This window comes from Acipenser ruthenus, chromosome 2, assembly GCF_902713425.1.
Source record: "Acipenser ruthenus chromosome 2, fAciRut3.2 maternal haplotype, whole genome shotgun sequence".
Lineage (NCBI taxonomy): Eukaryota > Metazoa > Chordata > Actinopteri > Acipenseriformes > Acipenseridae > Acipenser > Acipenser ruthenus.
The window spans coordinates 40,458,193-40,485,114 of record NC_081190.1 but is presented as its reverse complement, the minus strand read 5'-3'; the positions used below and the strand labels follow the sequence as shown (position 1 = coordinate 40,485,114).

The 26,922-nt window shown below is 38.2% G+C and overlaps 2 protein-coding genes and 2 non-coding genes across 5 annotated transcripts in view; 3 read left to right on the top strand and 1 right to left on the bottom strand.

The window, feature by feature from the left end:
- LOC117408789 (alpha-2,8-sialyltransferase 8E) overlaps positions 1-8,457 on the bottom strand; it is a 42,405-nt gene extending 33,948 nt beyond the window's left edge. For both annotated transcript variants that reach the window (XM_034014095.3, XM_034014096.3), the window contains exon 1: positions 7,969-8,457. In XM_034014095.3, coding sequence (XP_033869986.1) covers positions 7,969-8,096 — 128 coding nt within the window. In that variant the 5' untranslated portion in view covers positions 8,097-8,457. The remainder of the gene's footprint in view (positions 1-7,968) is intronic.
- Positions 8,458-15,693: 7,236 nt separating this feature from the next.
- LOC117409561 (large ribosomal subunit protein eL37) lies at positions 15,694-18,568 on the top strand. The gene is made up of 4 exons (XM_034015802.3): positions 15,694-15,791; positions 16,663-16,798; positions 17,477-17,561; positions 18,481-18,568. Exons 1-4 carry the CDS (start codon positions 15,789-15,791, stop codon positions 18,548-18,550), a joined length of 294 nt encoding a protein of 97 aa, XP_033871693.1. The 5' UTR covers positions 15,694-15,788; the 3' UTR covers positions 18,551-18,568.
- On the top strand, positions 16,506-16,583 carry LOC117409712 (small nucleolar RNA SNORD72). The gene has a single exon (XR_004545559.1). It is a non-coding gene; the product is annotated as a small nucleolar RNA SNORD72 (small nucleolar RNA).
- LOC117409711 (small nucleolar RNA SNORD72) lies at positions 18,329-18,407 on the top strand. Its single transcript, XR_004545558.1, has one exon. It is a non-coding gene; the product is annotated as a small nucleolar RNA SNORD72 (small nucleolar RNA).
- Positions 18,569-26,922: the final 8,354 nt, after the last annotated feature.

Here is a 26,922-nt window from a genome sequence, read left to right as displayed (position 1 = left end):
AGTAGATAGAGTTAGAGAGATGTTCAAAAAGAGAGAGTGAGGGAATTAATGCAATAAAGTGATTAAGTAATTAAAGCTGCTACAAAGTGCCCCATTACATCTCATCAACAACTACAGTAAATGAAGCAGCCAAACAATGGAGCTGCCTGGGGGAAAAGAAGCATGGTTTTAGACATCTGATTGCATCCCATACACCACTAACACAAGCATTTTAATTACTTTGCTATATATTACTACTACCATTTATATCTGTGGGCTTGTAAAATGTGTATTTTTCTTTAACCCCTGAATACTATTCAATGAAAATAACCTACCAACCTAGCTTTTAAGTAAGCATTGTATAGGTAAACAAAAAAACAACAAATCCCTTAAAACAAGTGTGATTTTAGAATAAGGGCATTAGAATTGTTCTTTTACTGAGACAAAACCTATTTTTTCTGTGTAATGCTCACTGCTGCCTACAAATAGCAAACCGTCCATTTTATTGTAATGCATGTGTCTGTAGTACTGGTACTGTTTAATATTTACAGGTAACAAATCTCCAATCTCACTTAATTTCCTAAAACTGACAGACATCTCTCTAACCTACTGTGAATGAATGGATTCTCCTGATTTGTGCTGTCTATCAACTGTTAAAATAAAGCAAGAGGGGTCATTTTTGTCTTTTTGAGATTTAGTTTTTAGCACCCGTCATATGACTAAATTAAATGTGCATTTTAGTGCCACATCTGAAAATGTAACATTAGAGCTATCAGCATAATGAAACAGCAGAGGTCACCAAATCCATTGCATGTACATGTGAAAATGTAAAAATATAAAAGTATGACATGTAGACATGCAGATGGACAGACATGTTCCTTCTTATAGCCCCAAATTCTGGTATTATCAATATGCTAAATAAATATGCCAATGAACGGCCAAATGCAGCCAGCTGGATAAGCAGTTCTCTACATACAATACACAGAAAACTATACAGATGGACAGGGACCTCTTTATATTCCTACATTATGATACTCTCTATAACTTGTATGTAAAAGGCTAACGTGCACTACAGTGGGCAGGGATTATACATACACAGCTGGGGACAAAATATTTTTTTTAAGTTCCATTACAACAAGAAAAAAGTTGTAGTATGCATATACACACATGGACATATATACAGCTATGGCCAAAAGCTTTGCATCACCTAGAATTTTATGATCGAGTCATAATTTTTTTTAAAATAACTATATGAACAAAATGTAGATTTATTTAACATCATGTGATCAAACAGTCTACAAAAGGTACATCGCAAAAGTCTACCAGAAGCCATAACAGTAGTACAGTATTTCATGTCATTTGGAAATGTCACAGTTTGACATTTTTTTCAGTTTTAAGTATATTGAAAACTACAAAGCGTATGTAATTCAATATGTTAACGTAACATTATTCAGCAAGTTTCATTCGACTTTATGAAGCAAAATTAGTTAATTCTATAGGGTGATGCAAAACCTTTGGCCATTCATACATATACATATACAGATATACACATATGCATGCATAAATAAACACAAACGTACACATGTACAATATATACAGAGAGGAAAATAAATAAATAACAAGCATTATAGCTCCAAAGCTGAGCCATGTAAGAAAGGGGGCCATACTTCATTCATTCATTGTGTTCATCCTGTATCCTTGCTGTGCTTCTCTCCATAGATGCATGATCAAACATTATAATGTGATTTGTGATTTAATAATCACAAAAACAAAATAAAACACAAAACAAACACTCCACTGAGCACTAACTGAACACGCAGGACCTCAACTAAATGGCAAGACGGCTAAGCTGTTTACCTGCTAAACACCAAAACACTCTCTCTTCTTTAAACTTACTTTTCGTCTTTTGGATGACTGCTTGGAAGCAGAGCACCTCTTCTGCCGCCTTCTCCTCAGCAGCCCTGAGCAGACTAACTGCTTCTCTTTTATACCCTGCACCTGGCTCTAATTTAATAATAATCACCAGATGCAGGGGATAATTAAACAATAAAACAATTAACAAATCAATTAAACAATAAAGCAAACTAACAAAAATGTGTTTGCGCACATGTCTTACACAGGGAGGATTTTAACCCCCTCCCTGCTATGTTACACTCCCCCCCCCCTTTGTCTTTTCAAGACACCGGCCATTCGTCGGCCACCTCCCTCCACCCTTAAAAGACCACCCACACTCAAGTCCAGCAATGTTAATTTTCGCCCTCTTCCACGGGCGGGCTTGAGGGTGGGTTGGTCCCTCCAGCGTTTCCAGGGAGGGACCTAGGACTGGCAAGGAGGGACCCAGATGGCTTGTCCAGGGCGACCACAGCGCAGGCCGGTGACTGGGAGCCAGGACTGGCAGGCAGAGGCACGTGGCTGTGGACCGGCGCAGCGACGTCTGGGATTCCAGGGGGAGTGAAGCAGTAGGTAGGGGGAACGGAGCAACTAGCAGGGGGAGCGCCAACGACGTCTGCCTTTTGCGCATTGACGTCTTCCTCCTGCGCAGCGACGTCTGGGATTCCAGAGGGAGTGGAGCAAGGGACCAGGCAGGCGACTGTGCCTGGCTGTACTGCGACCTGGGAGCCAGGTCAAGCGGAGGGAGGTCTGGGCTTTCCGGCCCGGTGTCCGCACTTCCGGGACAAGGGACTTCCCACGGCAACGCCGGACTGGCTTGCAGGGGTGGCGGCACATCCTCCCCCTTGACTTCCACCGGTGGCTCTGGCAACGGTGGCTCCTCCCCTCTGGGCTCTGGGAGCGGCGGCTCCTCCCCTCTGGGCTCTTGGGACGGCAGCTACACCTCCCACTTCTGGAGCAGAAGGTCCAGCTCTGTGGGCTTTGGCTCCGGCAGCCCTAACTCCATTCTCCATCTCTTCGTCTGCTCCTTTTGAGCAGCGGTGTTTCTATTGATCTGCTCGATTAACTCTTTAAAATCCATTTCTGGGTCTCTAGGGGGCGCCACCATATATAAACAAACTCTTCTTTGCCCCTTTAAAAATTGACTCAGACACAGGAAATTGATTTTTCACGCCCTGACGCGCTATTTTTAATAATCACAAAAACAAAATAAAACACAAAACAAACACCTAGCTCCACTGAGCACTAACTGAACACGCAGGACCTCAACTAAATGGCAAGACGGCTAAGCCGTTTACCTGCTAAACACCAAAACACTCTTCTTTAAACGTACTTTTCGTCTTTTGGATGACTGCTTGGAAGCAGAGCACCTCTTCTGCCTTCTTCTCCTCAGCAGCCCTGAGCAGACTAACTGCTTCTCTTTTATACCCTGCACCTGGCTCTAATTTAATAATAATCACCAGATGCAGGGGATAATTAAACAATAAAACAATTAACAAATCAATTAAACAATAAAGCAAACTAACAAAAATGTGCCTGCGCACATGTCTTACGCAGGGAGGATTTTAACCCCCTCCCTGCTATGTTACAATATATATATATATATATATAGATAGATAGATAGATATATAGATAGATATAGACTGTATACTGTGTATTTATTTATTTATTTATTTATATATATATATATATATATATAAACACACACACACACACACACGCACTAACTTCACTATAACGAACCCCCTTTTTTAACGATCCAAGCAGTAAGAACCATTTTGTTCAATGGAAATTAGCCCTATAGAACGATCACTTTTACAAAATCTACCCAGATAAAACGATCTTGGTAGTGACTGACACTGAACGGTCTCCAGTGTGAATGTGTTATTCTCTCAGTGAAAACCTTGGTAGGCTAAATCGAAGATAAGGCTGATTCATAGATAACCTATTGTAGTGCGAATCATGTGTGACGTATGCCACCGTTGGCACCTTCACACAAACTGCTACCATGGCAACAGGCGTGAGGAAGTAACAAGATTGAAACAGTGTGCATTGAGAAAAGCACGAAAAATATGAAGCAGTCTATGCTTTTCAAGAGACAGGCATGCAATTACTGTATTCAACATACAAATGCATTTTTTTTCATTTTCTTTAAATATACAGTTTAAATGTTGATCAATGTGAAGTTGTCTTGAAAGAACTACTGTATACTATATAAAGATGTTCAATTCAATTTGGGCGTTTCTTCATTATAGCCTACTATATTATTATTATTTATTTCTTAGCAGATGCTCTTATCCAGGGCGACTTACAATTGTTACAAGATATCACATTATTTTTACATACAATTACCCATTTATACAGTTGGTTTTTACAGAAGCAATCTAGGTAAAGTACCTTGCTCAAGGGTACAGCAGCAGTGTCCCCTACCAGGGATTGAACCCACGACCCTCCGGTCAAGAGTCCAGAGCCCTAACCACTACTCCACACTGCTGCCCTATATTGAACAACCTGATATAACGAACATTTCTCCAGGTAATTTTAGTTTGTTGGATTTTTATAATTTACTGGGCAGCAGTGTGGAGTAGTGGTTAGGGCTCTGGACTCTTGACCGGAGGGTTGTGGGTTCAATCCCCAGTGGGGGGACACTGCTGTTGTACCCTTGAGCAAGGTACTTTACCTAGATTTCTCCAGTAAAAACCCAGTTGTATAAATGGGTAATTGTATGTGAAATAATGTATATTGTGATATCTTGTAACAATTGTAAGTCGCCCTGGATAAGGGCGTCTGCTAAGAAATAAATAATAATAATAATATATATATATAATTTTAGTTTGTTGGATTTTTATAATTTAAAATCAGGATCATGGTGCTAAGATTATTATTTTTTATGTAGTTTAAAAAGGTAACTATTTTTTCAAAGAAGGTTAGCTGTGTAAGTTCCAGAAATAAGACCAGTAAGCTTTTATATTTATATGCTGACAACCAAAATAAAAAAATAAATAAATACTCTTTTTACTCAAGTAAGTCAAGGTCATTGAAATCACAGTTGCAGCTAACCTTTCCCTTGAGGAGATTAGATTTACTGAGGTACTAAAATTAAACAGACTCATGAATAATGCATGTGGGAAACAGGTTAAAGTGCTATTTCTCTTAAAGCCTTTCAAATGCATGTTTCAAGAGCAAGCAGACCTTTTAGGTAATTTCTGAAACAGCACAGATGCCTTCTGCAGTTGTGGGCTCAATCCCAGGTGCATAAGATTAGAGTCCTCAAGGAGTATTTAGGGGGTAAGATGGTCACCTGTCTAGGTGGATAAATTCTTCTTTGTTTTCAATAAATTGCCATGGGGACCAAAGCCAGGCACTTTGTCACATGATTCATGGCCAAGAGGACACAAGCTTCCCCAGTGTAACCCCTTTGACACACTTGAGGCAGACCTTTAGTCTAGATCTTTAAAATTCCTCTGTAGATTATATGTTGAATATACTGGCAGGCACATCTTCAGTTACATTGTGCTGTTATGTAGGAATACAGATTTAAAAAATATTATTTGGTTTGTTAACACTTTTTCTTATAAAACCATGCTGTCTTTAACTAAGTAACAGGCATATAAGTAACATTTTGAAGCTAACTTTGAAGCAAGACACATTTTCTCAGACGAATATAATGTAAAGGTAAAAAATGTTCTGAGTTAATACTGTTTTAAATCATTATATAATCTGTCATTGCCTTGAACTTTCTTTAGAGTAGAGGCCAAGCTGTTTTTAAAAATGCTTATTTGTCATTTCTTACTAATGTTGTAAAAAAATACTTTATTTTGTATTTTTAAATAACATGAACAGTTATTTTTAATATGTATAAATTGCTGGCTGCACATATACATCTGGCATAGATTTAAATGACCTCAACACCATCACATGATCCATTATATAGATTACACTATGTCATGGAAAGTGGGACATAGCTATTTCCCTCATTCTACAGTATACCTGTTATATGTCACACCCGTTACCCATTCCCTATTTTATTATAAAAAGTAAAACCTCCCTCAACACTTTTTTTTTTTAAAAGGAGCCTGACAATTTACGCGTGTGCAAAACGATTACTGTTTCACTAGACAGAATATACAAATAGGTCAACAGAATTTAGGGTTGAATATGAAATAATAACTAAAGAGAAAATCCATGGCGTCTGTTCACAGTGAGGTTCCATCCTCTACCAGCTGCAGATCACAAGGAAAACATAGCTTCATCGAGCCAATGTGAAAAATTTATATGCAGTGGGATCCAATACTGAACGGATAAAAGGTATGATAACGGAAATAGAGAATAAATATGTTCAAGGCAGAAGCTTGCAGAGGCTTTTCTTCAGCCAGATATAGTAGCATCTAAAGGTACTGTTCTGGCCCCTGAAGATGTGGGCTCTGAATTAAGGCTTGTTTCAAACACTGCCAATGTGAAGATATGTAACTATTCTTCCAAATCCCAAAAGCTTGCTGGCCGCACGGCCTTTCAGACAAAATGTGCCCACTACAAAATACAACTGTGGAACTGCTGGTCCCTAGCCTCTCACACACCACCCTTTCAGGTATGAAGATGGCTTTCTCCTTGTCAATATGAGGCACACTGTGGGTGACACCATGAAACAAACTAAAAAGGGGTATATTTTAAAACCATTTACTCCAGTCTTTAATTATTTGAAAGGACAAAAAAATCTAAAAATTGTACAAAACTAGGACACATATGTTTCAAGGTCTCTTCAGCACACTTTGTTTCAAGGTTTCTTAAGCAAAGCTGTTTACACTGAATCTTCACAAGCACAATTTTTCCAGAAAGGATAAAACAGGCCTGAGGTTATCAAACCAGAAATATGTAAAGTAGTATTGGGACACAAAGGAACCACAACCACAGAACTGTATGGAAATCATGTAGCTCCTACAGTGTCAAAATTAGTCTCTGACTGAAACAGCTACTGATCAGGAGAGCTGATGTCAGTGATTGTTTGGGATAATTTGATCAACTTGACCACCCTATAATACCCTGCTCAAACAAATAAAACAAGCAATTTAGCATACCGCCTTTTTTGAATGGTATAGTCCAATACAAATTTCCAAATAATATGAAATCATTAGTAAAAACAACAACAACAAAAACAAAACCTTCAACACATTGAACACCACAGGGCCTTGATGGCACATTAAACTCATAGTTTGGTTGTTTTGACCTTCTTAAGGGTAACAAGCCAGGATATTTGAGTCAAGGTAACTGAACCACCAGTGCAAGTGCAAATATCCCTGTGGTTCTCAACATGGTCTGTGATATTATAAATCCCTGCTACACTACAAAGATTTAAGACATGCGAATGAAAAAGTGGCATGCTGTACAACGAATAAACATCAGTAACATAAATACAAAATATGTAGAAACAACTGTCCTCCCTAGTAGCTCAGTATCTAGGGAAAAGCTTGCCATCCAGGTCAAGCATCGTACTGCTGATGGTAAACGTGATTACCCACATATACCTTATATATGCTATATTAAAGACACTTGATGTTATGTGGGTTTCTTTCTTTACAATTTTACCATACTACAGCAGACATCAGCTACTTAGGGAATTAGAGATGTTAATTATGCCTAATGAATACATCGTGTCAGGGGTGCACAGAAATTAATTTAAAATTGAAACAGAAAGGTCACCATGACAACAAGTCTGTAACCCTGGTACATGCACAAATCTGGTTTATGCCTTACACGGATATATTAAACAGTACTGCAGTATAATGCATTACTTGTGCGCCACGCATGTACTACTCATAAACAATAAATATACCCACTGCTAATGTACATTATTTATGTACATCCATGATACTCAATGCAAATTGTTATGGTAATCTGTAAATTGAAAATGCGTTTTTCAGCGTGAGGGTTGCATTGACATATTTTGGTCAACGATGTATTTAAATCTATAATAATATTAAGTAACATAATGCTGTTCTTGTTAATTATCTTAAATCATTTTGGCAAGCACTTTGCAACTGTTAGTAACTAACCAGAAACTAACTTTTGACAGAAGATACATAGAGTACTGTAACCACCTACCTCTTAATGTAGTTCTTCCCGTAGATGATCTGCTGCAATAAGGTTACTAGACCAAACGCACAAATAAAAAAAAAACAGAGCGATCTGTTACCCAGCACATCTCTGCTCGAAGTGTCTGAGTACCGCATTCTTTAGCCTATGATTCAGACTTAAAACCAGAAAGTGTCCTTATTGTATTGAAAAGTCGAACGCATTGGATTCAGTCACCGGAACACACGTTTAGCCAAGGTCATCGTCTTAAATGAGCATCTGTAAACTAGCATTGCTGTTTTTTCATGATAATGTTCGTGTTCCAAAGCAGGTACAGAGTGAGGCTGTGAAAATACTGCCAACCCCTTATTCAGGACGTCTTCTTGGACCTAAATGGATTCGGCACGCAAAGGTGTTTAAAATCTTCTCTATCATCTCACCCAGCATAAACTGTAAAAACTGGCAAATGAGGAACCTCGGTTACTGCATTACACTTGCAGCGATCTGCCTCTCTCTCTCTCTCTCTCTCTCTCTCTCTCTCTCTCTCTCTCTCTCTCTCTCTCTCTCTCTCTCTCTCTCTCTCTCTCTCTCTCGAATTTAGTTCAATGATCCATAGTAGGCATTTGCTTCTAGACGTGACTGGGATTTGCTATTACATGTATGCATTATCATGTGGGTGCATCACATAAACGCCTTCCTAGAACAGTACAGGGTATGGCTAGTCATTTGCATGTCACTGTCATTGTTTTTAATATCAAGGTTTTAAACAATTAGGAGCGAGCTAGCTTTTTAGGCTCACAAATGTCCTGTCAAGGTTTGGTCTATATTGTTCATTTGGTCTGTTCCTCTTGCCATCTGTATAAACAAGGTCACAGTTGCATCTCTTCAAGGACAGCTGTTGGCACCTCCTACATACTGATTTATTGCAGACTCAAGATATGTATGGCAGCGTGAAATCATTGACTGATTTACACACCACTGATCTCTATTTTATTATTATTATTATTATCATTATTATTATTCTGTGATCCTATCTACATTTTTAAAGTGTGTATTAGAAAATGTTAATTTTGTGTTCACTTAATTTTTAAACATAATTTAAAGACTTTGATTGTATATTTTCAAGTTATTATCATCACAACAACAACAACAACAACAATAATAATAATAATAATGCACTTTTATTATGTGTACTGTGTGTTTTTTTCATCAGTCCCCCAAACTAATTACAGTCAGAAAACCCTTATCATTTTAGTCTTTTTCTCTTTTTCTCTGACCTGCATAAAAAAGATCTTCAGAATAATCAAGACTACAGATACTGTGTTTTTTTCTATACTGTACACTAGGCTATTGACAAAGGTGGAGCGAGACAGCATTACAAGAATCAACATCACAGAGCTGAGATTTGATTACACAAGCAGATAATCTTAAAGGGATCACCATGGTTTTTTGCTCTTAAAGTCAATAATTTTTGTATTATGTTCTTAAGGTTAATATTAGGGTAGACTAAGCATTATACATGATTCATTACATCTCCAATCCATTTGAACAATAGAAAATTGTGTTATACTGTATTTCAGAGTTGCTTTTTTGTATTTGTAATTAGAATGGGGTGTGAACTAAAATAAAGCATCTTCATACTGTAACAAAGCTGGAATCTGAATAGTTTAAAACATGGAGCACAGTGGATTGGTGCAAAGTAGTATAGCTGTAAGGCGCAGGATATGTGAAGTATGTATCATTAATGGTGTCTTAGTTATAGCTGGAGGTTATATGGCCACAAAATTATTAATTTAATTGCACAATAAACATTATGATGTCATAAAATCCTAAAGTGGTTTACCAAATGTGGATTACTGGAGAGACAGAACTGTTCCCTCATCAATTGAGGGCAGGCCTGAAGCATTCTCTTGTTACTGCTTATGTTATGAATAGACTCCAGTCTCCAGTGCTACCATTCCAGCATTTGTCATAAGCAGAGAAATTAATCACACATATTAACAATTCTATTTAATAAATACATAAGATAAATCAAGATGAGATCCATACATATAAATATTGACTGTTTCCTGTTTAAAAACTGCAAAAAACAAAATGGTCTCATCATTTCATCATGTGCTCCAATATTCTGATTAATTAAATTTAACTGATCTTGAGCATTGTTGTTTGATCATGTGTCTGTGTTTTCTGATTTCAGAGAAATCACATGATTCTGACCTTTCATTCTGTTTCACCAGGATTATATACTATCACAAAGCAGTTGGCATAACTGGGTAGAAAGGTAGAGTAAAGGAATATCCACTAGAAACTGTCCTCCGGGCATCACATGATTCTAGGGCATTTGCCAAGCACTCCCACCTTTCACTTCCAGAGCTCGGCACCTCTCCGACACCAACCCACCCTGACCCTAACCCAAACCCAACCCCAACCCCAACCCTAACCTTAAGCAACCCCAGCCCTCAAACCTAACCCTAACCCAATATCTAACCCTAAACCTAACCCTTAAGAATTATCTGATGCCCTGAAGACAGTTTCTAGTGGGTATTCCTTTGTGCTGCAGGTAGAAAGGGACAGCAAGATGGCAATCATACCATCTCTTCTCTGTAGTTTCCTTTTGCTACCTGCTAGCTTTTTGTGCTCTATAGTGCATACTTTATTCATGAACGAGTGAAGTTGTTTTTTCAACTACATATCTTATTTAATGCACAGGAATTCATCTTCAGATTGGCAGAATTAAGGTAAATTTCACCGGTACAAAAATAAGTCAATATTTGATAGATTACATTTGGAAAATGTACCTTTTTAAGATTTTAAAAGCACCAGCTAAATTGGACTTATGTCAGTCCAAAATCATCAGCAAATACCTCCAACTGACCTCTATCAAAATGCAATACAGTATGTCAGCCTGTGTAACAAAGTCAACACAGCAGGTATGGTAATACCAAATTCTTTCTCATTTGTAAAGTTTAAAATACAGTATGTTGGTGTTAAGAGAACACAAAAGACATAACAAGCAATGTTTCTGCCACTGCAGAAATAGGCCTTTCAGAAATATCACTGACAAGGACATTGACCCCTGGAGAGATCTGATGTGCAGAGAAGGAGGCATGTGATCTGCCTCCAGCAAGGCAGCAGCAGAAGTGCCCTTTATGGATCAAATAATTCTATTTAATTTACACACCCTGCTGGATTTACCAACACAAATTGTATATTGCACCCCCACAAGGTAAACCGTGGTATTTCCTTTTCTAACTTCATATGGCATCACTAGGGCATTTCAGGGTGGCATTAAAAGACAAGCAAGCACATCCTCAAGGTCAAGGAATGTCTTTATAGCTGCAGCCTGCAGACATCAGACAAGAATCAGTGATATAGGAAACAATAATCGTCTTTCATGCAAGATAACTGTATGTGTGTTGATGTGAACCTAACCCCAGGACCCCCACTGAAGGTTGAGAAGTTGACGCCCACCCCCCAAGCCCCCCAAGCCCCCCAGGAAAATATTACCGGTGCCTGATTCTCACACAAATGCATACATGAACTCAAGGCCCCTGGTGCAAAGGAGAAAACTGGGTTTGTGTGCATGTATCTCTCGTATAGACTGACACTGACAATGTGATGTTGACTGAAAAGTATATGTGACACAATTTGTTAAGGTTCAAGAGTATTCCAGGAAGTTCTCCAGGCTGTGAATAAGGCAGCAGGAGTGCATGTTACAGTACTTGTTTAAAATACAGAAAACCGACTGCCTGGAAAAGGTTCAGTGTCAAACTGTTACAAACATCAATAGAATTGTGTTTTTTTTGTTTGTTTATTTTGGGGGTTTTTTGTAAAGAAAAAAAGTGAGCTTTTGTCCAACTCAAGTAACGGTCTGTGTGTTCAGCAATGGAATTGCAGGAATTAATTGAATGCAGCTACAGTTACTACGAGTGACCACAGGAGTAATTAATAAAACCTGACAGTTTCATGACATTCCATCTTAATTTACTACATATGTTGCTTCTTTACAAAGAATAACAAGATTAACTAACTGGTAGAATTCTATTTTATGTGATTTTGACATATCTGTTGAAATACCTGAGATTTTCCATAATGTTTTGTTCAGTATTTAGAGTAAAAGCAGTTTTTTTTCACTACTGTGAATAAGGTTACTTGTAAAGTGTAAACAGTAGAAAAGAAAAGTACTGCATTGAATGTAGCATAGTGGGATCATGGTAAAACACAGGTAAGCAAGATCAATCACACATATAGTAAAACACTGTTAAAATCAAGTATTAAAAAATATAGGGTGTAACCAATATAAACTACATGCAGCAGTATGCAAACCACGGTAGCCATCTTACGTGGGGGAGGGGGAGATTAAGTACAATACAACAGACAGGACCACATAAAGACCAGCTCTTTTGTTGTAAAATCAACTAAAATAACACCATGGACTTAGACTTGCTGTGAAAATAACAAAAAATAAAAACATTACATATATATATATATATATATATATATATATATATATATATATATATATATATTATTTTTTTTGAATGCACACATTTTTAATCTGCAGTAAAAATGTAGTGTAAGTGCTGATGGAGTTGCTGCATTTACAAACTGGCAAGTGAAAGCAAGAAGAAAAAGACCAATCCCTGTTTAGTACAAATACCAGTAACAGTATCAACGGTCACCGATATAATGGAAATAATTGCATGACGGTGAAAGAGGATCTTAAAGCATTTCTTAACCAGCCCCACAGGGGATCCAAACTGCTGAAGCTTGACCCTTTGAGATCCCTAGTCTAGTTTCTATTTTATTATAGTGTTGCCAGTAAACTTCACCCTCTAAACTATCCTGTATTGAAAATGGTACAGCTGCACCCTCTGATGGCGTTTGTATTAGTGGATTTGGAAAATAGGTGCTTATTTTACTACTGGTAGTCTGCAAGCGCATGGCCATAACTAGCTATGAGAACACTGAGGTTGTGTCCTCAGTTGTTGTTTTTTTTTTTTGCATCATCAATGCTGATACTCATGTAAAAATTCTGTTAAAGTACAAAAGACTCCTTCATTTTGTCTGTTGGTTTGCAGTGTAACATAGATTTGGAGGTTGAATAGTAAATACCAAGAAGTCATATAAATACTGCCAGCTGTAGCGTGAAACCTAAGTTTGACCTCGGTAGATTGTCAGCTCTGGTTATGGTCTTGTTTGCAAGCATATTTAAATATATTGTTATATAGTGTAAACAATATCCATATGCAGCTTATTCCTATACTATAAAATTCTCTGATTGCCGATTTCAAGTTACTTGTAAAATTGTAGAGCTAACTTGGAATCTCCAACTGTATAAAAACTAAAAATAAGCTAATAAAAGCTTATTAAGCTAATAAATAGTCCAATTAAGGGTTCAATTAAGTAATTGATAACTTAGTTGGAATGAAAACCAGCAGATGCAGTGGGTTCCCAGGACCAGGATTGGGAAACCCTGCTTTAGGATACAAGGGGCATATGTGTCCTCAAAAATCAAAAACTGCAATGTGAACGAAACAGGGTTTAAAATATACTGAAAGGATGGATCTGCTAATCCAAATTGTCAGTTTGAGTGACTCTCAAATGTATTTTAAGAAGAAACCGTTTGAACAGCAACTCAATTCCTTGTGTACCCTAAGGGGTCAGCAGTGTGTACACAATGTATCTTTTGGTACAATAAATGGATAGAAAATGTCTTGTTAGTTTTAGAGCACGCATACCATTTTAGTGTTTTGAAGCCCTTGTTTTCTTACCTATCTGAGCGGCTCTTTCTTTTTTTATTGTTAACTCTATTGCTTTGTTTCTAGGCCTGTAATGTTTTGCCATGTCATTGGTTCCCGGTTATAAAAAAAATGTGATGTTACATAATTAGGTTGACTTTACCTGTTTTTTTTTTTTTTTAATGTAGCTGTGGTACTCGCTTGCTGTTCTTTTGAAGTGTAATGTCAATCACAGCAGAACTTCACAAATCAGAGCTAACAGATTGCTTACCTGTAGGCGGGATGTAGAGCGAGAGCTCTGACAATAGGGCAGTATTAAGGTCATGTGATCGCTCTGCTGGCAGATGTTAAAAGTGTGTTCAGTCTTAATAAAATTACAATATGTCGAATCCGCTACCACAGAATACGTTTTGCAAAGTATAAAGAACAAAAAAGGCAGCTACAGGAGTTTGAATGCATTTGTACCGTGGGCTCAGTTTTGAGGTTCTGGAATGGCTTATTTCTTTTGTAGAAACGTTTTCATATTAACTTTTGTATTTGATAACATTCATTTAAAAATTCAATTGATCGTTTTTGTGAATACTTAGCTACTAACATGTAAAATATTGAGTACTGTGATATGTTTCAATAGTAACTAAATCATGTTATTAATCAAACTGATGAATCTAACATATCGGTAAATGATTTATTAAAATGTTTGGATATACTGATATTTTACTGATTAATGGCTCGTTCACAATAACTAGTAGAATATGTGTTGTTGGAAAATAATAATAATTAAAAAAAAAATTTTGACATTCAAATTTCAACTGAATGATTTTACAAGTTGTATTTAGTTGTACAGAGTAGTGGGGAATTTTTTTTGTTTAATTGTTTACATGTTTAATGTTTTGTAATAACACTTTGTAGTTATTTGTTTTTAAAGTTATTGTAATATTTTAATTGACATTTTATATTTTTCAAATTATATATTTTATTTTTAAAGATATATAAAAGAAAATCAAACATAACAAAATAGTGATATTAAAAATTATAAGCGTAATAAAGCATGCCATACATATAAATAATTTATAATCTGACTCAGATTGACGTATTAAATTGCTGGAAAAAAAAAAAGAAAAACAGTATAAATTAAGTTCGTAGCAGTTTGACAGTATTTCAGATTTTGTATTTGCTTACGATTGTAAATCGCCCTGGATAAGGGCGTCTGCTAAGAAATAAATAATAATAATATTTCAGATTTTGTCAACAAATATATAAAGAAAGCAGGATTAAAATACAGATTTTAATATTCAAATCTGGTTAATATATTTACTGTAGAAAGAGTTCCATCGGTATATTTTAGCAAATAATAATATATAATATACCTACACCAGTTGCTTGCAAAAATATAGTGGGTGCGTTAAGTAAGTGAGCGGGTCAGAGCGGCTCAGTAAAAAAATCAACTTAACGACTCGCTCAGATCGCTCCTGAGCATTTTTCATCAGTGATCAGAGTGAGCGGACGGAATGGACACCTGCAGGAAACAAGTGGAGATGACAGGCAGGATTGACAAATACGTTTGTCAAGAACGATGAACTGGTTTCGACTTATGAAGTTATGTATTAAATTGGCTAAATAAGATGGTAAAAATTCTTGTTTTCGAATTTGTATCATTTAATTTCTTTTTTTTTTAAATGTAGAGCTGTTTTATAGTTATTAATGTATTATTATTAGGCTTGTAGTATTAATATTATTCATAATTTTCATTATTAACGTCGGTATTGCCGGTATTAAACACAGCCAGATATGAGGTTCAGTCCAAACTCAGCGAGGTACAGCAGGGGACAGTAACTTCACACGGGGCCATTTTATCTACCATCACCTCAGAAACACAAACAAGTAAATAATTATTATTCGCCATTTTTAAAAGTCGCTCAGCACTGTCGTGGAGCAGAGCGTTAAATCATTTAAATCTGCTCAGTGTGCTTTCTGAGCGTGTCACTTACTTAACGCGCCCACAGTTAAGAGGGGGAACGTGTTTCTATGCAGCACCGGAAGCAGACGGTATTGATATAGCGGAACTCCTGCCTATGTTCCGGTCTCTATCGTGTCAGCTTGTGGAGGAAGATGGTGAGTTTGAAAAAGCAGCGTAGTGTTGGATCTTAAAACATCTACATGTTAACATGGTTTATGGCACCAAATATGTTCCACAATGCTAGAATAAAACACAGGAATGTGATATTCCATGTTATTGCAGAGGATGGTTTGATGTTTTAATATTTTAAAAGGTTTGAAGTGTACATGGGTTTACTGTGTCCCCCAACTGGTTGTGAACAAGTACCGAATAGTAAAGCCATTGAAGAGACCGTAGATTTAGTAGCAATTTTTTTCTTTTAATTTTGCTTTTCGATTTAGAGTAGTTAAAACATAAGTTACCCCTTGTATTGAATTCAACCTGTTTTAATAATTGAATAACTCGGTCGATTAGGCCTCTTTTGGCAAATGCATGCTCTGCCATTTCTTAAGCGAGAGTTCATTATCATACGCTAACTTACTTAGAGAAAATTAATCTGTCTGATGCATGGTGGAACTAATTGTTTTTAAGTCTTTTCAATGGGGGAAAAACGTATGTAATACACATTCTCTTCAGGTCGTACCAAGGGGTGTTAGTATTTGCTGCGGTATGTAATGCAATGTTATATAAACTCGGGATAGTTTTAAGTCATGAGTAGAAAATTGATGTAGTGGCATGTGTGTGTAGACAGTGCAGTGGTCCTGGCCTTCCTTAGTGCCAACAGAGTGTAAGGAGGCCAGTGAAGTCCGTGCTTAATATCATTTATAAAAGTCTTATCAGTGATGTTTAAAAATAAATGTCTGAACATATGAAATCAAGTGATTCCAAAATTGATGCTGAGATAAGACGTTCCACATCCATTGCAGTAGGTTTTTAAGATACTGCATGCAAAACTCAATATTTACATTGTTTTCATTCATCATACAGACGAAGGGAACATCGTCATTCGGTAAGCGTCGCAACAAGACGCACGCACTGTGTCGCAGGTGTGGCTCCAAGGCTTACCATCTCCAAAAATCAACCTGTGGAAAATGTGGTTACCCCGCCAAGCGCAAGAGAAAGTGTAAGTATTTACTTAGGCGTGAATGTGCCTAAACAGCATGAACATATTGCATGATGGCTTGTCTTGTACAAAAACGTTGGTCAAACCTGCTTATGATTTAGACCTGGGTGCTTGTCATGCGTTTGTATTTTGTATCTGAATCTTTTTGGTTTGCCCATCAAATTGATAGTTTCGAAAATATATATAGGAATTATAAGACAGTGACAAATTATATTAATGTATTTGTTGCTATAGAACCTGGGATTTTGGCCTGGTACTATGACCATTCAAATGTTTATTTGTGTGTTTACTAAATGGAATACAACATGTAATTTGTAGATTTTCTTACGCAGGTACAACGCATCAAAACATGCCAACATGTGTTCATTGCAGTGATGGTGTTCTGGGGGGAGGCGGGGTGTAAAAACCAACATATGAAGTGATGAGATGTGCACTTTAATTACTCAGATTCTGTACAAGACTCCAGTCGGCTTACTCGGTGTATGCAAAGTTTTGTTGATTAGGAATAGCTGTTTTTTTGTTTCTTTACTACAAGCAAACATCCAAATGAGTTTTACACTGGTTTATAAGATGCTAGATTGCCCAGATGGTCAAACTGACCGTTCAAGTAGTTTTTCCCCGCTGTGTGTCTTGTGGTTTAAAGATTCCTAAACAAATTCATTTTTTTTATGTTGACAGACAACTGGAGTGCCAAGGCCAAGAGACGTAACACCACTGGAACTGGACGTATGAGGCACCTGAAAGTTGTGTACCGCAGATTCAGGTGAGAATTTCAGTCATTTTGGTATTCTAGCAGTTAAGGAAGTGTGACCTGCAAGGGTGTCCTGGGTGTTTTATTATTGTAAGACAGTACATTGAATAACTTTTAATAGATGATGCATACATTCTAAACATTAGTTTCTGCCTAACAGTAAAGTCTTATTTTGGTTTTTCGTCTGCCTAAAGTGTGTGAGCATGGGGCAAAGTTATTTACTGCTTTCAGTAGTTCTTTGCCAAGGTCAAAAATAAAGGACCTCAACCTATGCAAAAACTCAAACTGTAAGATTATATGTTTGATGCTGTTAGACGGATTACCCCTTCAAAATAGTTACGTGCAAGTCCCCATGTATGCTTTATGAACATCCAATTAAACTGAATTGGTTACCAAAAGCAATGTCTCATGAATCTTGTCCCTGTCCTGTTGGGATAGGATCTTGCTTTTTGGTTGTCTGTGATAATTGAAAGGAGATATTGCATCAGTACTGGGAACTAAACTGGCACTCTAAAAGTGTGGAGTAGTGGTTAGGGCTCTGGACTCTTGACCGGAGGTTTGTGGGTTCAATCCCCAGTGGGGACACTGCTGTTGTACCCTTGAGCAAGGTACTTTACCTAGATTGCTCCAGTAAAAACCCAACTGTATAAATGGGTAATTGTATGTAAAAATAATGTGAAATAATGTATAATGTGATATGTTGTAACAATTGTAAGTCGCCCTGGATAAGGGCGTCTGCTAAGAAATAAATAATAATAATAATGTTGGTTTGGCCATTCAGCTTATCGGTGATGTCTCAAAATAAATGTCTGAACAAATGATATCACAGTGATTTCAATGTTTTTACTGAGATAAGCTGTAAATGCCATGAGCACATGTTTGGTGGATCTCTTTTATAGATTATTGTTCTAATAGCTGATTTATTTTGCAGGAATGGATTCCGTGAAGGAACAACCCCCAAGCCCAAGAGAGCTGCTGTTGCAGCTTCAAGCTCCTCTTAAAGACTTCAGTTAAATAAATGTTCTGAAAAAACAAACAAACAAAAAAAAACATTGCTTGTATTCTCTTTATTGCCACAAGCATCACCATTAAGAGACCACAGGGACAAATGAAGATAATTATGTGATTCAGAGCAACTAGCTTATTAACAGAGGTGCCAACTTCTGGGGTTTAACCGTAGTAGCTACGGTTTTTGACCCTTTGCTACGGGCAAAGATGCTAATACTACGTTATTTTCAGTAGTATCACAATACAGGTTAAATATGTTCCTTGCTTTTTTTTTTTTTCCTTCTCCCTTACTATGCGGGGTGGAAGGGGGGAGGGGCTGTCTCTGTGCTCCAGTGACATTACTGAGCATGTGATTTGGTTTAGTCAATGCGTTGAATCAGAAGTCAGAAGAGGTGGGTTGAAGATCACAAAATACAGTACTTGCAGCCTCTGCCTGTCTCAGATTTCCGGCATTGGTTTGAACTGCACGAATTATTGCACGTCTCTGAACAATGGCGACAACTTCCAAAAAGACATGGACAAACACTAAAATTCAAGGATGAGTACACAAAGTTTTCCTTTATTAAGTAAAAAATCAGTTTTATGCTTACTGTGAGTATTGAATAAACAATGAAAATGAATATGAAACATGAAAGAAATGCAAAGGCAGCCCAAGATAATAGGTCGATCGACGTTTTTTACACCAGACAGCGAAACCGATGTTCTGAAAGCAGAGATCCTTTTCACCAATTTTATTTTAGAGCACAACTTAACTATTGCTGTTGCAGATTATGTAGATCCACTGATGAAAGCTGCCTGACAGCAAAGTAGCAGCTAGATATGGGTGTGCAAGAACAAAAACTACTGTTATCATTGAAACCTTAGCATCTACTTCATCTACCGATCTCGCCTCAGTCATGAAAACAAATGTTTTCGCACTTGCAACTGACTGCAGCAATGATATGGAGACACAGATGTACCCTGTTGTAAGGTATTTCAGTACAGAGAGGCAGATTCATGACCAAACTTCTTCCTTTACCGTCATGCAATGACATTGGCAACAGGAGAAAACATCTTCAAGACTGTAAACACTTGCAGTCATTTAACATACCATAGAAAAATTGCATAGTATTTGGAGCAGACAATGCTTCTGTTATGATGGGTGCACATAAAGGGGTAGCTGCCTATGTAAAGAAAGAACAACACAATCCACATTCACGACTGCCCTTGCCATTTAATTCACATAGCAGCCCAGTCAGCTTCAAAAATGTTGCCAACGAGTCGATGAGCTACTCATTGACGTATACTATCACTTGGACGAAAGTGGTAAACGCCAGAAACAGCTCAAACGATGCCAAGACCTTTGTGGTACTGGGACAAGGAAGATACTGAAACGTGAACACCAGGTTTGCATTAACATGTTTGATTTTGGGTTTTTTTTGCAAATAAATCCTGTATAATATTTAATTGACAGATCATGTCATAAAATAAATTGTATGGTTTTATACCATACTTAGTTTAAGCTAGAAACCATTCATAGTAATAGAATTTGATCAATCTTTAAATCATTGTTTTTAAAAATGGTATTCAGTTGTTTCATTCTTATACCAGCAACAGCAATTGTAATTTGTATTCAAGGTGGCTGAGTTTAGGTTCATGCATTGATAGATTGCTGCAGCAATGACCTGCACTCTTGGAGTTATGCAATGTAAACAAAGATAGCTATCCGATATTTAAAACGACTCCCCCTACCCCAGCTAGTTGCACTTCAGAACGTCGTTTTTTTCTTTTAGGTCCAGGCAAGATAGTTGAGAAAGCCACGTGTAGTGAGATGCCAACCACAGCTAAAAAAAAAACACCAGGCAAGCAATTGTTGACATAAACTACCACAAGTAGTTGTAACTGTTTTTTTTTCTTTATATGTTCTCTTTATTTTAAAAAGGCATCTTAATTTCTTGAGCATAAATCCACACTAAAGATAAATTAATTACTTTTGTCATTGATTGATTGGTATGCAGTTCTTTAAATATACATTGTCATTTATACATCTTTTTCAGAAATCATCAACCTCAAATACTTAAAATATTAATCAGTAAAACTTATACTATGTGACCTTATGTGGACAACTTTAGTTTAGGCTTAGCTGTGATGTCAATAGAAATGTCCCTTTGACACATGGAGTGTAAAATCCAAGTTTGCTGATTCATGTTTTGTATGTATTTTTTTTCTAGTAGCTCAGAGCAAGGTAGTTCAGAACTAGGTTCAGTGAGACACCAACCAAAAAAATGCCAAGCAAGCAATTGTTTACAGTGGCAGAACCTACCAAAAGTATGTGTATCTACTATTTTACTTTGTCAAAGCATTTTAAAATATGTTGACTTGGTGTTAAGGACATTTGGAAAATTGTTGTAGTTAATTGAATTAAGACATGTTTATGCCTCTGATTATAATCTTCTCTAATTTAAACAATAAGTTCTTACGTTGATATACTTATATCAAGCCGTTTGACTTAAATGATGCAAGACTGACTTTATGTGGATTGCTTTATTGGAGTTTAGGCTCAGCTATGACGTCAAGTGAGGTGTCCACTGACACAGGCAGTGTGAAACCTAACGCTGTTGAAATTTCTTCTGCAAGTGGCAAATGTACCATCTGTTTACCAGAATACCTGTTATTGCAAGATATAACAGTAGTCTGTTACAAAGCAATACTGTAATGCACTATCCTAAGGGGGAAAGTAGTCCTCTAACTGTCTTTGCAAAATTGTATTGGTTCATTATTAATAACTATAGATGTTTATAGTACAAAGTGGTGTAAACTCACTAGATGCATTTGTTTTAGTGTAATTACCCTTATATTTTCAAGTTAGCACAGGCTTTGCATAAGATGGAGAATGAATATGTTATGGAAAAAAGAATATGTTTAAGAAAAATGTCCAGGGATTTAAGTGTAGCACATATTGCTTGCTTTACAGAGAGAGGCCAGAAGACAGGGATCGTTGTCAGCAAGAAGAGTGGTGTAAAGCCAAAAGTAGCAGCAGCTAGGAAGCCAGACCCCAGATTCAGTAGAATACAGCACAGCCTAGAGAACCCTCATGTGATGCTGTCTTGCCTGTTTCTCCAAACCTCCTTGCACTTAGTCCTTCTCAGCAAGTTTATCAAGCCATCAGTAATTACTGGCAGCAGTACGATGTAGATGTAAAAGTTAGAGCAAACCAAAAGGACAGAGATGACCTAGTAATTGTTATGTCTATGCTGGTAGTTGCATCATTATGTTAAATACATTATATTTAACAAATACTTTTTTATTCAGAGTTTTGTGCACTACCCCCTGCCCCCCAGGCGCTATTGGTGCTGGGTTTTTCATTGGCACCTCTGCATTGAATTAAAGTGTTTGTTAAAGTGCTTTAAATGTGATACATATGGATTTTTTTTTCTAACTATATACAGCAATCCGAAACATCTCTCAGGAATGTCACAGTAACTATACTGGTTATTTAACTATTTAAAAAAAAGGCCAGATTGGTTGACTATGAGTGAGCATTCTGACAGTGGGGTTGAAATGTGTTTATATCCAGTGGGTTTTAAGGTAAACACAAGCAGTGTTTACTATGACTTAAAGTATGTAACAGTGATTGCCTGTATGTTCTCCACCATACTATAATACAAAAATAAAATAATGAAACAAAAACCTGTCAGGTTGAAAACTAACATTTGAAAAACACTTCTACAATGTACAGTAAATAGTAACTAATCATAACGTGGTGGCACATCAATCTGATGAATTATAGTATCGTATTCAGTTCTGTATGATACAGGCTGATATCCACTCCCAAGAGATCATAGCTACTTATGGGTGGCTTTGCCCTGTGAGGGCTTACCATATTGCATCAGTCATGGGGTACAGAAGCATGCAAAACACAATACTTCTACAATGCTTTTAAGACAATAGTGTAGCACAATGAGAAATGTGTTGCAGTTTATGGGCTTCAGCTTTGAAGAAAGTACACATTTTCTAATATACGGGGAAATTAAGTTTCATATCTTTTGATGTGGTAAACTTACTTTCTAATCACCGTGTATTTGATAACGTGCATAACTCTCCACCTGTACCTGAGTAGAGATCTTGTTAAACTGACAAGCTCACCATATATAACACACTTATCAATGTCTTACAATGTGGTTCTTCTATATACCCAATGTTGGTGGTTGTGAAACAGTAGAAGGATTACGTGATATGTGAATTGAATCTATACAATCTGAAGTTGAACTGCTCTGAAGAACCAGTGTGGTGCACCTCTGTTCCAGGGCAAGGCTGCCTTAAAAGGTCATAAGCTAAACTGTTGACTGCTGTCCTACAGTGATTTCCTGAAAACGTGTCATATTTAAGACGCAGCCCAAATTTCCCACCCTCAGTTTGAGGGAGACATTAAACCTCAAATAAAGATGCATTACAAAGATACAACCTCAATTACGCATATAAGAAAACGATGGTGTGGAGACAGTTTGCGGCTGTCTGCTGTCACAGGGCATTAGTTATGAGCTGCTCATTTCCAGGCATGATTACTCGACTGTTTTTCTCCCTTTTTGTGAACTGTGGTATTACTTGGCATGTCGAAAATTACGGGGGTCTGATCAGAATTTCCGATCTGCCCAAGGTGGAATTCTAAAAGCTTTTCGAATTCCTCAGGAAGCTAATGACATTTCTTTGAAAATAGCTGCCTGTATGTCATGGATGATTTGAGATCGGCCACTGATGTTTTTGTTCGTCTTTTCTCAGCGATTTTAATACATGCAGCACTATACTCAAATTTAAGACGCAGGCCATTTTTAAGAAGAAAAAATTGTTTTAAAAAGTGCGTCTTAAATTCAAAGTAATTCGGTATAATCTTTTAGACTTTCAGTGCGGCATAAGCCCAAACCAAATGTTTAAACGTGAGAAGCTTTTTTTTTTCTTTTTGTATCGTCAGGAAATCTAATTGGGCAATTTGGTGTGGAATGATGTATCTCTGAACTTATTTAACTCCCACAGTTGAATGCTGATATTACCTAGGCTACTTTTTTTTACTGGAAATAATGCAATGATTTGTAGCTAGTTTTGTGTTTCAGGAGACTGTGCTCGTTAAGATGGAAATAATAGGGACATTACAATTCCTTTACTGTATAATTCTAAGGACAGCTGTTGTCTACACTCCTAAATTAATCTATTTGCTTTAAAGCCTTGTCTCGGATTTAATAGTCACAGACAACAGTATTGGCACCCTAAGATTATTATATTATAATACAAGGTAGCAGAGTAAGGACACGCATTTAGTAAACTTTAACCTCTTTTTAATTAAACAAATAGCAAAATACGCAAATAGTAATTTAACAAATTATCAAAAAACAAACACACATATTTCATTTAAAGTATTCATTTATGCCAAATTGAGACACTGCATCCAGATTGCATTGGGAAACGACACATGTTTTTCCAGAAACTGAGCAATTAGCTAAACAGCAAGACGTTCTTAAAAAAAAAAAAATCAGTCACTGTCTCAGAGAAGGAGATGAATGTATCCTACCTGGTTACAATGCATATTCCAAAAAAAAAAAAAAAAAAAAAAAAAAAACAACTGCACAACTGACTCTTGTCGGTATGTTTGCAATGTGTGATGTTGAATTGAAAATTAAAACATATTCATTATGTTGCAACACAATTTTAAATTGATATTGTAACATGGAGGTAAAGGAAGCAATCCGGGCAAGTATTCTGGTCTCAAATGCACGGTTTATTTTACAAGAACGAGTTGTTCAATAAAAAAAAATGAAATATACAATAACACAGGATAAATAAAATGGTTTAATAAACAGCCAGGTAACACACACACCTAACAGTCTCTTCGTGTCTGTCTCTGTAATGCAAAAAAAACAAACAAAACATTTTCTCTACCACAGTTACAAAACTGACTTTTCACCCAGCTTACCATTCTGCCAGGCTTACATTTTACAATATTCCTCATTTGCCGCTGAAGGTACAAAGCAGGAAGGACTAAACGTCTCTTATGACTGCAAAAGTTTCAACACTTTTTCTTCTTAAGGGTTACAAAATGTTGTTTATATATATATTATGCAATACCAGTGTATTACAGAAAAGCACATTACCGATCACATCATGTTGCAGATTTGATCAATGTAGATCAATTATATTCATGTAAATAATATAAATCAATAATCAAGTTTGTGGCATTGCTGGGTTAATGGTCCGGGTCGGGCTGACCGTGGACTGGTGATGTGTGGTAGTGCAGCTCACCGGCCTCTGCGGGGTCGCCCCGGGGGGCCCCTCTGCAGGCATCTGGCAGTGGCACACTGAGAAGCAGGTTCACAACCCTCACAAGGCCTCCCCCGGGGTGTTGGCTATTTCCTCTGGGATAGCCAGAGCAAGGGTCAGGCCTCACTGGAACTTAAGGAGCCCCGGAGGTGCAGCTGGCTACCAGTTCCCCAGAGAAAGTCCAGCCCCAGGATGCAGGGCTCTTGTACTGTTGTTACCCACATCTCATGGCATATGGTGAGGCCTCCGATCTGAATCCTCATGGGCCATTTTCCCATCATTCGCACCAGCTGCCTGGTCACAGTTCACAGTTGGACAGTAGTGGGCTCCAGATGGGCATGCTGTATCTCGGTGGCTTGCTGGTAGATATTTGGCCGCAGCAACACACTTGAACCTTCACGCTTGAACCTTCAACTAATGGGAATGGGTCAAAAGTCCCCTACAGTCGTCCACCACACAACTGTGGCTGGGCTCTGCAGGCTGGCGATGGGTGCGGGCCTGCTGTTGCCCCCCCCCCCCCCTCCCCCAGCTGTGCAGTTGGGCCCCCTTCCTTGTTGCGACTACTGGTCAGTGAGGGGAGTGGCTATAGCACAAGTGTCCAGGCTGACTGCAGTTCCAGCAGATGCGGACCTGGGGACTGGATAGCTGACGGCCGCTGGCTGCCATCGCTCTGCAAAGAGTGACGAGTTTCTGGATCAGGGGTAGTGCTGCTTTCAGTCTTGATTCTGCAAGGATGTGCTTGGCAGACCGCTGGTCGGCTCCTCGCTGGCCTCTCTTCTGCCATTACTTCTTCCCATTCTTGTGCCAAGCAGAGTGCAGCATGCAAAGTCTGGGGTTGCTGCTGCCACAGGTGGCGCCTCAGCTCTCCGGTCCTGAGTGATTCGATGAACTGTAGCCTTGCCTGCTACTCTTGCTCGGCAGGGGAGGACCTCGCGTAGGCTCTGCGACTCTCCCATTCCAGATCCGAAGCAAGGTTGGCCAGGCTCTCCCTTGGTTGTCACAGTCGGCTCCACAGCTTCTGCTTCAGCCCGTCCGGATCATCAAGGCCCCCGAAGCGGTGTGCATGGGCTTCACTTTGCGCCGTGTAGTTCCCCAGGCTCCCGGTCAGCAGTATCAGCTGTGCAGCATCCCTCAGCGCTCCGTTCAGGCAGCTTGCTTTCTCTGCCTCACTCCAGCCGTACATCTTTGCCAGTGTCTCTAGCTGCACTTAGAATGTCTCCCAGCTGCTGGTTCCATCGAAACCCGAGGTCTTCACTGTCCCCTATTTTTGGAACTCGCTCCTGCTCTGCTCTCCTCTGCTGCACCTTACTGTTCCCGCAGCCACCCTCCTGGACCAGTTCCCTCCCTTGCTGACATCCACCCGAGCAGTGGTGGTGTGTTGGCTTTGGCTGCGGCTTCCTCCAGCTCTTCCTTCACATTCCATGGCTTTCGAGCCATCCCACTTCTGATCACCAGTGTAATAACAATGAAGAGGAAAGAAAGAAGCATAGAAGCAGCTTCTAAAGCAGAAACTCTTTTATTTTGCATAAAAGAGTAAAACAGCAATTCAGAAAACACTCCACACTCAACAACTGCTAGCATGCAGTCTGCTCTTTTATAATCCCAAACACTGCCATAATGTAATAACCAGGAGTCCCGGCCAATCAGAAGGCTGCCAGCACAACCTCCCGCTCTCCTAACTCATGCCAGGTGTGTCCAGTGATCACTGGGGTGCCTTTCCCATGCATGGCAGGGTTAGTGCTGATGCAGAGTTGCGTGTATAATCAGAGTAGGGAATAGGGCTGCAAACAGGGAAACATGTTTGCTTGTGCATGAACAACACACCTGCGGGGTTGTGCAACCTAGTCCTGTACATAGCTCTGCAGAATGCAACACTATAGGTGTGTTGTGCAACCCAGTCCTGTACATAGCTTTGTCCCACGTTCAGACCCTTTGTTTACAATACCATCAGCTGTGATACAGTAATTGCGGGGTTAAACAATTCTTATACATATATAAACATAAAACGTTGTGCCCAGCACAACAAAGATTACAACGTTTTATTTAACAAGCAATTTGCCATATTAATATAAAAGTC